The sequence below is a fragment of the Alternaria novae-zelandiae genome, assembly GCF_023758075.1.
Source record: "Alternaria novae-zelandiae strain BMP 2774 chromosome Unknown scaffold_3, whole genome shotgun sequence".
In the NCBI taxonomy this organism is placed as follows: domain Eukaryota; kingdom Fungi; phylum Ascomycota; class Dothideomycetes; order Pleosporales; family Pleosporaceae; genus Alternaria; species Alternaria novae-zelandiae.
The window spans coordinates 1306230-1316764 of NW_026056963.1; the positions used below are offsets into that span (position 1 = coordinate 1306230).

General features: G+C 53.0%; 4 protein-coding genes across 4 annotated transcripts; 2 read left to right on the forward strand and 2 right to left on the reverse strand.

Moving 5' to 3' along the window:
* Nucleotides 1–4: 4 nt before the first annotated feature.
* On the forward strand, nt 5–3342 carry J4E88_002401 (uncharacterized protein; the record flags this gene model as incomplete). The annotated part of the gene is made up of 3 exons (XM_049396066.1): nt 5–165; nt 216–2824; nt 2879–3342. 3 exons carry the CDS (start codon nt 5–7, stop codon nt 3340–3342), a joined length of 3234 nt encoding a protein of 1077 aa, XP_049258470.1.
* Nucleotides 3343–3490: 148 nt separating this feature from the next.
* J4E88_002402 (uncharacterized protein) lies at nt 3491–3859 on the reverse strand (the record flags this gene model as incomplete). Its single annotated transcript, XM_049396067.1, has 3 exons — nt 3491–3670; nt 3723–3803; nt 3857–3859. 3 exons carry the CDS (start codon nt 3857–3859, stop codon nt 3491–3493), a joined length of 264 nt encoding a protein of 87 aa, XP_049258471.1.
* A 239-nt stretch (nt 3860–4098) lies between these two features.
* Nucleotides 4099–6089, forward strand: CWC22 (pre-mRNA-splicing factor cwc22; the record flags this gene model as incomplete). Its single annotated transcript, XM_049396068.1, has 2 exons — nt 4099–5988; nt 6012–6089. The coding sequence occupies 2 exons, from the start codon at nt 4099–4101 to the stop codon at nt 6087–6089; spliced, it is 1968 nt and encodes a 655-aa protein (XP_049258472.1).
* A 1188-nt stretch (nt 6090–7277) lies between these two features.
* Nucleotides 7278–8429, reverse strand: J4E88_002404 (uncharacterized protein; the record flags this gene model as incomplete). Its single annotated transcript, XM_049396069.1, has 1 exon — nt 7278–8429. The coding sequence occupies one exon, from the start codon at nt 8427–8429 to the stop codon at nt 7278–7280; it is 1152 nt and encodes a 383-aa protein (XP_049258473.1).
* Between the last annotated feature and the right edge of the window lie 2106 nt (nt 8430–10535).

Below are 10535 nucleotides of genomic sequence, written 5' to 3' on the forward strand. Positions count from 1 at the left end.
CACGATGAAGTACACTGTATACGATCGCTTACTTAAGCGTGAAGTCGGACAGCAGCCTAGGAAATACTCAGACATTCGATCGATATACGGCGACCGCAAATGGGTGGACGACCTCGATATCGTGAACGAACTAGAAGGTCATAATGGATGCGTCAATGCTCTCAGGTATGCAATCACCCTAATTATACATCGGTGTCATAGTCTGACTCTACCAGCTGGTCAACATCTGGCCGCCTCCTCGCCTCTGGCTCCGACGACCATCGCATCAACATCCACTCGTACCACCCCGAATCGTCGACGTCGCAGTTCAATCTTACCACCTCAATCCAGACAGGACATCAGTCCAATATCTTCTCCGTGAAGTTCATGCCCTACTCCAACGATCGCACAATTGTCAGTGCGACGGACGATGTACGGATATTCGATATCGAGCATTCAGGCCACTCGGCCCTCCGGTCTACAGGCAATGCGGGCAGTACAGGCAGAGCACGCCGTAGACTGACGCTCACAGAAGGGGATACCAACGCGAAGGCATTCCGTTGCCACGCCGACACGGTAAAGCGGATCGTCACTGAAGACAACCCCTTCTATTTCCTTACGTGCTCGAACGATGGCGAGGTACGACAATGGGATGTAAGGCAACCGTCCAAGGCATATCCACCTCCGCGAGACACTATGCTGCCCGCATGGGCGAGAGATGAAGACGCCTCAGACAGCATCCCGCCGCCACTCATCTCGTATGCTCGGTATGGACTGGATCTCAATACCGTGTCATGCTCGCCTAGTCAGCCGCATTACATTGCGCTAGGTGGGGCACATCTCCATTGCTTCTTGCATGACCGACGGATGCTTGGCCGCGATCTGAACAACGAGCGTGGATCTAGGCTATCGAGTCCAGAAAATTGGAACGATAATGACGATGAGCTATTAGGGAAGGCGACGCAATGTGTGAAGAAGTTTGCGCCCAACGGAAAGCAGCGCATGAAGAGAAATGATGGCGGTCACATTACAGCATGCAAAATCAGTGATGCCGAGCCGAACGAGCTCGTTGTGAGCTGGTCTCAGGATCACATCTACAGTTTCGATATTCTACGGGCGCCAGATGCTAGAGAGAACGTGACGCCCATCAAGACCTCGAATAGTGCATCTGGCCATCGCGTGAAGGACACGAACAGGAAGCGCAAGCGACCAAAGTCCAGCACCTTATCTCAAGAAGGCGTCGAGAGAGCCGAATCGAGACAACGTACCGAAAGTGCCGATGAAGACCTGGCACTGCGAGTGACATATGGAAACGGTCAGAGCGAAGATATCCGTATTCATCCTCCTGCTGAGAACCGCATGACCCAGGAGGAACTGAATGATCTACGAGCATCAGACCACTACCGCATCGCAAGTACAACCGTCAAGATAGCGAAACGAATTTTCGAGCTAGGTGAGCTTGGGGAGTCTGGAATTCACCTCGCATGCACGTCCATTGTGGGTCTAGCGAATTCGATCTTGCCCGACATGGACGACATCGATAGGACATGGGGCTATCCAATCGATCCAGATCCCGTGGACGTCGCAGTACAGAACAAGCTTCGCGATAGTAGGGCAGCGTCTCGTCGGTTCGTGCAAGCAGCCGGGACATTAGCACGGGTGCTAGGTGGACAGCTTTTGACTGGATCCAGCTCTGATGCCTTGATCGCCCAGTATTTCGCTTCAATACAACCAGCGCCGAGAGAGCGCGACCCACCACAACCCGAACAGTTTGGATACGACTTCCTGAAAGCCATACTGTTATGGATCGACAGTGGCCCCGGAGCAGTCGTGGAAGGATTTTCGAGCCGAAGTGGTAGTACTCGCTTTCCCATTCCCCATGGTTCTGATATGGACGCCATCCAAGAACGACTAATCCCATATCTGATCGAATTGGCAGACGACACTAAGATCGTCAACGTCGATGCTTCCAAGTATGAGACAGACAGCACTCGAGTTTTGTACGACTCTGAGTTTGAGGCTGTTGATGCGTTCGGCCATGCCATCACGATACCCTTTGCTGATCTCACCGGCGAGCATGAGTCCACGTCAGTGTCAGCATCGTCTAACGAGCCCACACAAACCCGAGCTACGGCAAAACGAAGATGGGTGTACTATGTTGGAAGGGGTGTTTTGCGCAATGCCGCCAAGGATATCAAGTTCGCTTTCGTAGACCGCGCTTACGGCGGCCAGGGCATATCAGACAAGACGATCAGAGCTGAAGAGAAGGCGTTGAGAGAGAAGCAGGAGGACATCGATCCCTCGGTAGACGAGGGTCCGGTCCGCGATGCAGAACTCGTCAGCACATCAACACGAGAGGGAGGCGACCAGGAAGAGGGTGTCTCCAGCTCTGCTAATGCAAACGAGTCGGGTTCTGTGGCCGTTGAGAGCGCCGATGAAGAGGATGAAGACGGAAATGAAGAAGAAGAGGACGACGATGATGACGATGAAGATAGTGATGGTGATATAGAATCGGATGATGGAGAAGAAGAGGATGACACTGACGACGAAGATGAAGAAGGACTAAGCCGTACAAGATCTGGAAACATGCTATGGCGATCAGACTTTGGCCGCAGTCGCTACGGGCGATGGAAGGTGGAGCGTGATGTACCTTGTGTACCTCATACACGTGTCTATACCGGGCATTGTAACGCTAGGACAGTCAAAGACGTCAACTACTTCGGACTGCAGGATGAGTATGTGGTCAGCGGAAGCGACTCTGGCCACGTGTTCATCTGGGATCGCAAGACAGCGGAACTTGTAAACATCCTGGAGGGAGATGGAGAGGTGGTCAACGTCATTCAAGGTAAGTCGAAGTACAACTGAACAAACATGGCGACGAAAGCTCTAACACGATCAGGTCACCCTTATGAACCTACAATGGCGGTTTCCGGTATCGACCACACGATCAAAATCTTCTCTCCAGATGCGCAGCTCCAGCGTAATGCACGGAAAGGTGTCGGAGTGCATTCGTCCGATCCGGCTGCTTTCTCCAGTCTGAACTTCGGTCGTCGCCGTCGCAACCTCGCTGCCGAACCTGAGGCTGAAAGTGAGCCTGCCGTCGATGCCCCTAGTGACAGTGACGATGAGGTTGCCCCTGGTGGACTCAGTAGTCGACGAAGGATGCATCAAGCTTATCAGATTACTAGTCAGAACGACATGGACAGGAAGGGTGGAAGAGACGACTACTTCATCAGCCAGGCTGTCTTCGCGCAATTGGCTCGTCATATTGCCCGTGGGCAGGGTGCTGGTGGTGGAGGTGATGAGGAAGGAGAGGGTGGTGGACCGGTTGTCATCACAGAAGAGAACTGCAATGTCATGTAGGCGAGACTGAACATCTGAACGACTTCATTACGCCTCTCGGCTTTCCAGCTACCAATCCAATTATATTGACGCAACTAAATGTTTTTGCGCCGTTCCAAGCTGACCCCTTTTGTGGAAGATTATTGCTCGCACCCAATGCCGTAAGCATTTATGAGGCCTTCTTCTGCTTAGCCTTCAGTGCCTTCTTTCGATTGCTCCTGATCATGACCACTGAGAGGAAGCTGCCGACGACCGTAGTGCCGAGGATGAGGAGGATGACGGGGATGCGGATGGCCCAAACGCGTGGGAGGAAGAGGGAGTGCAGGATGTGGTCGTCGTCTACAAAGGGCTGTATAGAGTCAGTATGTGTACCAGAACGAAGTGATCATACCAAAGCATACCATGAACAGAGTCCAGACAGTGTAGTAGACGAAGATGGCAGTCGCTGCGACGAGCATGCTGAGGCCTACGAGGCGATCGGCCTGTGATGGTTGGTCAGTGCACAGCCTTGAATGCTACACGTGTGAGAGCATACCATTGTGAAGATTGGCGAAAGAGTGAACGAGTGTATTAGCTTGGAGTAATGGTGGTTACAATCACCTCGCTGGCCCTTCCCTCAAAGTCGCGCCAAGCCAAGACCCCTGTCGGCGAAACCGCGGCCCGTTCGCCGCAACCTTCGATCGCCCAACCGCCTGTAAGCTAAACTTTTGCGAAGCGCGTCACTCTCCGCCTCAACACTCGCCATCCTCCACCTCCAACACGACTCACTGCGCGACGATGGAGGTCGCATCTGCCGTCCGTCTGCCCTCACCGGAGCCCGAGCTCGACGCCAAAGAGGTTCCGCGCAAACGCGAGCGCTCCCCATACGATGGACCGAGTGCTGGGCCATCAAAGCGAAGCAGGAGGGATGAAGAGGAGGATGACCGTCGTAATGGCGGTATTGGCCGTCGCCCGCCGCCAAAGCCTACGACCAACGACCTTCCGGATGACGACTCGCGCTTGAAGCTTTTCCAGAATGCCTTCAGCGCGAACCGTAAGCTGCCCGTTGACGACTCAAAGACACGTGCTGGAGGCGCGTATATCCCGCCTGCGCGCCTGCGCGAGATGCAGAAGTCGATTACGGATAAGAGCAGCCCTGAGTTTCAGCGCATGGCTTGGGAGGCGCTCAAGAAGTCGATCCAGGGTTTGATCAACAAGACGAATACTGCGAATATCAAGATGATTGTACCGGAGCTGTTCTCGGAGAACCTGGTGCGCGGACGTGGGCTGTTCTGCAGAGCTATCATGAAGGCGCAAGCGGCGAGTTTGCCTTTCACGCCCATCTACGCAGCTATGGTGTCTATTGTCAACACGAAACTGCCTCAAGTTGGCGATCTGCTGGTTCGGCGCCTGATTGTGCAGTTCAGGAAGGGCTTCAGGAGGAACGACAAGGCCGTGGCGCTATCGAGTACCATGTTCCTCTCTCACCTCGTCAACACGCAAGTCGTCCACGAGATCTTGATCGCCGAGATCCTGCTCCTCTTGCTCAACAAGCCCTCCGACGACTCTGTTGAGATCGCCGTCGGTATCATGAAAGAGGTCGGCGCTTTCCTCGACGAGATGAAGCCTGCGATCGCGAATGCCATCTTCGACCAGATGCGCAACATCCTCCACGAAGCCGACATCGACAAGCGCACACAATACATGATTGAGGTTCTTTTCGAGGTCCGACGCACAAAGTACAAGGACAACCCCGTTATCAGGGAGGACTTGGACCTGGTAGAGGAGGAGGATCAGATCACCCACAACCACACGCTTGAGGGTGATCTGAAAGTTGAGGATGGTCTCAACCTCTTCAAGGTCGATCCTGACTACGAAGCGCACGAGGCAGAGTACACGAAGATCAAGGCGGAGATTCTAGGTGAAGAGGAGGGTAGCGACGATGATGGATACACAGATGCGTCATCTGAGGATGAAGAGGACGAGGAAGTGAAGGCCATGGACGTCAAAGATCAGACCAACGCGGATCTCGTTAACCTGCGAAGAACGATCTATTTGACCATCAAGAGCAGCGGTGGCTTTGAGGAGTGCGTGCACAAACTCATGCGCATCAACCTGCCACATGGCTTGGAAAACGAGCTCACCACGATGATCGTCGAGTGCGCCAGTCAGGAGCGCACATACGAGAAGTTCTACGGCATGATTGGAGAGCGCTTCTGCAAGCTGAACAGAATGTGGACCGACCTTTTTGAGGAAGCATTCGCGCACTACTACGAGACTATACACCGCTTCGAAACGAACCGCCTTCGTATCATCGCGCAGTTTTTCGCGCATCTGCTAGCATCCGACGGTATCGGCTGGCACGTCTTCCAGGTGGTCAAGATGACGGAAGAAGACACAACCTCTAGTTCGCGTATCTTCGTCAAGATCTTGTTCGAAGAGCTGCTAGCTTCTCTCGGGCAGAAAGTCGTTGTGGAGCGCTTCAAGGACCCCATGCTACAAGACAGCCTTACTGGACTCTTCCCCACCGATGCCGACGACCAGAGCAAGACCCGCTTCTCCATCAACTACTTCACTGCGATCGGTATGGGTGTGCTTACTGAAGGCATGCGCGACTGGCTCAAGAACGCTGCGCCCAAGCCGAAACCGCTGCCCGAACCAGAGAGCGACTCCGACGACGACCGCAGCGTTTCATCAAGATCAAGCTACAGTTCGAGCAGCTACTCACGCTCCCGAAGCCCAGTCCGCAGAAGGCGCGACTCAAGATCCAGGTCCAGATCCGACTCTAGAGGCCGCTCGTACACACGCAGCCCTACGCCAGCCCGCAAACGTGGAGGCCGTGGCAGAAGCGACTCCTACAGCTCCGCATCCCGCTCTCGGTCCCGCTCTCCAGCACCACGCAAGCTCAAGAGCAAGCGCTCCTATTCAACCTCCCTCTCTCGATCACGCTCCCCCGCGCCTAGGAGACGCGGCCGCAGCCCCTCGTCCTCCCGATCCCGTTCTCCGCCCCCGAAATCCAAGACCACACGACGAGGACGCAGCCCCTCCGGCTCGCTATCCCGTTCTCCACCTCCGACACGCCGCCGGAAGTACACGTCCTCACCCTCGCGTTCGCCATCCCCGCCACCGCGCCGTCGTGGTCGTGATTCTAGCACTCCGCCTCCCAGGCGTAGACGTGGCTCGAGCAGTGCCCCGCCATCGAAGGGAAAAGGGAAGGCGAGGGCGGATAGTGGCAGTCCGCCGCCGCGTCGCACTCGCAGGAGGGATACTAGTTCCCCGCCGCCGCGGGAGAAGGCTAATGGGAAGGCGAGGGATGTTAGTGCTAGTCCGCCGCCGAGGATGAAGAGAGACGATAGTGGAAGTCCGGCACCGAGGGTCAAGAGGGATGGTAGTAGTCCGCCGTCGAGGAGACGGAGGGATTCGTAGGCTGGATTCTGGGTACAAGTTGATGAGTGAGAGGAATTGCAATCAGGGGATTTGGCGTCACATGCTTCGGTCAGGAGAAAGATTGCATGGATTGGTAGCGTTGTATTGATTTCTGGAAGCATAATTGCGGTGAGCGGGTGAGGGATGTATGTGGGGGAGGCTCGATATCGATGGACATTAGTATAGCTATAAAAAAGAGATATCATAGCATCGGCAACCAGTCTTCAGCACTTCTCCCCCAGCCATCCCGGTGTGCACTGTCCACGAAGCCCTACTCGTCTGACTTGTCCAAGGTCCGGCTCGCTGTGTGTGTATAGGGCTAGTAAAGACGACGCTGCGCTGCTTTACACTAAACCTCCGAAACGCAAACTAACGCCATACAAGCAGATCCTCTTGAGAAAGTGTCATAAGTCCAAGAACCAGAGCCCTGCTCTCTCCGTCTCCCCTCGCTATATTTACCCAAGACCTCGAAGCCAAAACGGATATCTGATCCTGGACGGCGGCGAAACAGAATCTGTGAAGGCGCTCCGGAATCCTGGTAGCGACCGATCTCAGCACAGCTTTGCGGTCGACTGGGCACAGATGGGTAACAGTGGGGATGTTTGTTGGCAGCAGGCCTGCGCCAGGGCAAGCTGGTATGAATCGACGGCGACATTATACTGCTTGGCCGAGTAGACAGTCGAGAGGACGCCAAACAGGATCGTTAGGAGGAAGACTCCGAAAACAGCCCCCCACAATTTTACAAACTCGACAGGATGTCTTGTATCCTTCATTGCTTGAAGTACAGTCTCCGGACGACTGTTCAACAGGTTTAGCAATTGTGCGAGACGGCTTCTCCAGTATACGAATTCGTTCAACTCAGTTGCTCGCAGAGACTCTGATGGGTTCTCAATCCACATTTGTACCCCAGATTTCTTCAGGAATGCTATTGTCTGCTTGTGGCCAACCGGAAACAAGAGGTCGAGAGTTCGAATGGCTTCGTCCAGGATGTCCGCTGATATGATCGGTGGTGTTGATCCGCTCCGGTGGTTTACAAGACAAGTCTTATGTCTGTAGATGAACAATCGGCGGTTTCCAGGGGACCCTTCAAGCTTCAAATGATCCACCAAGCTATCGGTCCAAAGTAGATTCATTCCGTGCGTACTCTTCAGGCCCATGGCGGTGAATGACGTGTCCAGCGGACAATTCTGTACGGACTGTGCTGCTTTCGTATGCTGAGAGAACTGAGCAGCGATCGCTTTCTCCAGAGATTGATCATCCGCCCAAGAGACACATGTATCCATCGGGTTCTTGACCAGATTGGGCGATTCGTTGGAGTGAAGATGTATCCCCAGCCAAAGTTGGACTGCAAGCTCAATGGAACCCGAGATAGGCTCATTTTTGAAGTTCTTAAAGTACATGCTCTCAATCTTAGCGACCAACTCTCTTCTCGTGCTATTCCGATCGGACCTTAGCACACCCACTATAGCAAGAAGGCCACCCCACTGTTCTGTCGCAAATCTGGAGTTGGGGGGATGCAGGCTCTGCAGTGTAAGACCCCAGAAGTTTAGCAAGCTTGCATATTTCTTGTCGTTGTACGTATGTTTTGAAAGGTTCAGCTGAGGCCAGAAAGAGTTGATTAAGGTACATTTCTCCTCTGATGTGAAGCGAAGAATGTCTTGCGAATAGGACTTGGAGAACAGCTCTTTACTGTCGAGCGACATGGTGGCGATTCATTCTAGTTTGTCGAAGTAATCACGACGCTGTCTTATGCGGTAAGGGAAACTGAGTGCATCCTCGTGTACAGGCGTTGCCCTTCAGTTAGACGCGGGGTATGCGGTTTAAAACGCAATAACCTGCTTCTCCAGTTCAAGCCTCAAAACGTCAGCGCGCATGTATGTCAGCTGTGACGTAGGTAGATTTTATCCGGTCAAGCCACGGACACCTTCAGCTGATGCCCCTCATCTTTTGGCATGCTCAAGACACTGCTCCCACTTTCTACAATGGCAAGCATCTAGGACTTAGTGTTCTGACGGAAGTCATATATAATGCGCGTCGCTTCGTAAGTTTATATTCAGATATTTGAGTGTTCTACTGAGTCGCAAGGCTGACAAGTCGCGCCTAGTGGCTTTTTGAGGTATCACCTTACCTCTCCACTCCAGCTACTGATCGTATACAAGGGCTACTAGCAATCAGGCCCCTTCAATATTGTCTTTTCACATCGCACGTCATTTTGGAACACTCCGAGCGAAGAAAAATGAACGGAGCCCTGTCACCGCTTCAAAAGCGAGCGCACTCAAGGCCGGTCGAGTTGGGCCATACTAGAAGAATTGATGGTTACCTTGTAGGCACCTTGAGAGATGCTCCGCCTCCGCTTCAACTGCAGAAAACGTTCGATACAGTTCACCGACAACTTGACACTACCCTTGCAGGGCTCACTAGGACGCTACCGTTGTCGGGCAAGAGAGATTCCATGATAGCTACTTATCTGTGTATGGCTGTCAAGCTTACCGTTCCACAACGTCTCAACAACAAAAGCCTATCTTCCCAAGATCAGATCCTGCTGGATCCCACGATTTGGATCGAATGCCATAACGAGAAGTGGATCAAGCCAATCTCACGATCACTGTCCCGTCTCGACTGGCTCATTGACTTCGTTAAACACCAACAACTATTGGGAATGCCTCATATATCTCCAAACGGCCCACATCCTCTTGCAATGGAACTTCCATGGAGTCTGGAGATTTCCACACACTCTTTTGCCATCCAAGATAATCCATCCCACTCGAGCACTGTTTGTGGGGCCAGAGCTAGGTTTAAAACGGAAACATCGGATGGCACTATCGAATGTTACTCCACTATTGGCGGTCTGATATATGTGAACGACCAGCTCTTCGCCATGACGACCGCCCACGCTTTCGTGGCTCATGCTCTCGAGTCACCTCAGTCCACGCGTAGTGAAAGCACCGAGCCAAACCTGGATGCTCACTCGCCTACAGCGCCACATTCGAATAATTGGACGGAGACGCGATTCCCAACAACATTCGCATATCTGGGCGAGGTATACGTTCGTGGGAGCAGGGTCGACGAGCCCATTGTCGGCGCTTCAGACTTTGCCTTGATAGATCCTGCATCATTCGACGTGTTGTCCAACATATATCACGATACAAATCGCAAGGTAGCCGACACTGTCTCTAGTATCGAAAAAATATCTGAACTGTGTGCTGGACCTGTATGGATCATTACAAGCCTCCGTGATGACCCAGACGAGGGTTATATGGTGGAGGGCAATGCTTCCATCATTGTGAAAGGTGTTGTAATGCCTACAAAAATGATTCAGGTCACCATGACTCCAGGTAAGTTTGTGTTTCTAGCACGCTGGAAGTAAGCTAAAGTTCGGGGTAGATCTTGGCTTATCGGGATCTTGGGTTGTTCAAGAGGGGAAACTCCTTGGGGTTATATACGCAGGCAATGCCTCAAGCTCATATCTTCACATGCTGCCAGCTGAAACGGTGTTGAAGGATGTGAAACGAGTAGTTAACTCGGACACCGTGAGGGTGGCGACTGCGCAGGACATATCTGAATACGAGGCTCGACGAAGATCACGCAGGTCCAAAGATCAAGGTAAAATATAACCGCATAGGAACAAATATTGTAAGGGTTGCTGACGAGTTCGATAAGATGTCTTCGCTTCTACGTTACCTCGTGAACGACACTCCGCAGTACTAACCGAGCATCTATCGGAATCTTCACGTTCAGAGCGTGCATCTGCAGACGAGCCAGCCCACAGCCGTCCGACATACACGGATGATGTAGGTGTTCGCTTCCGA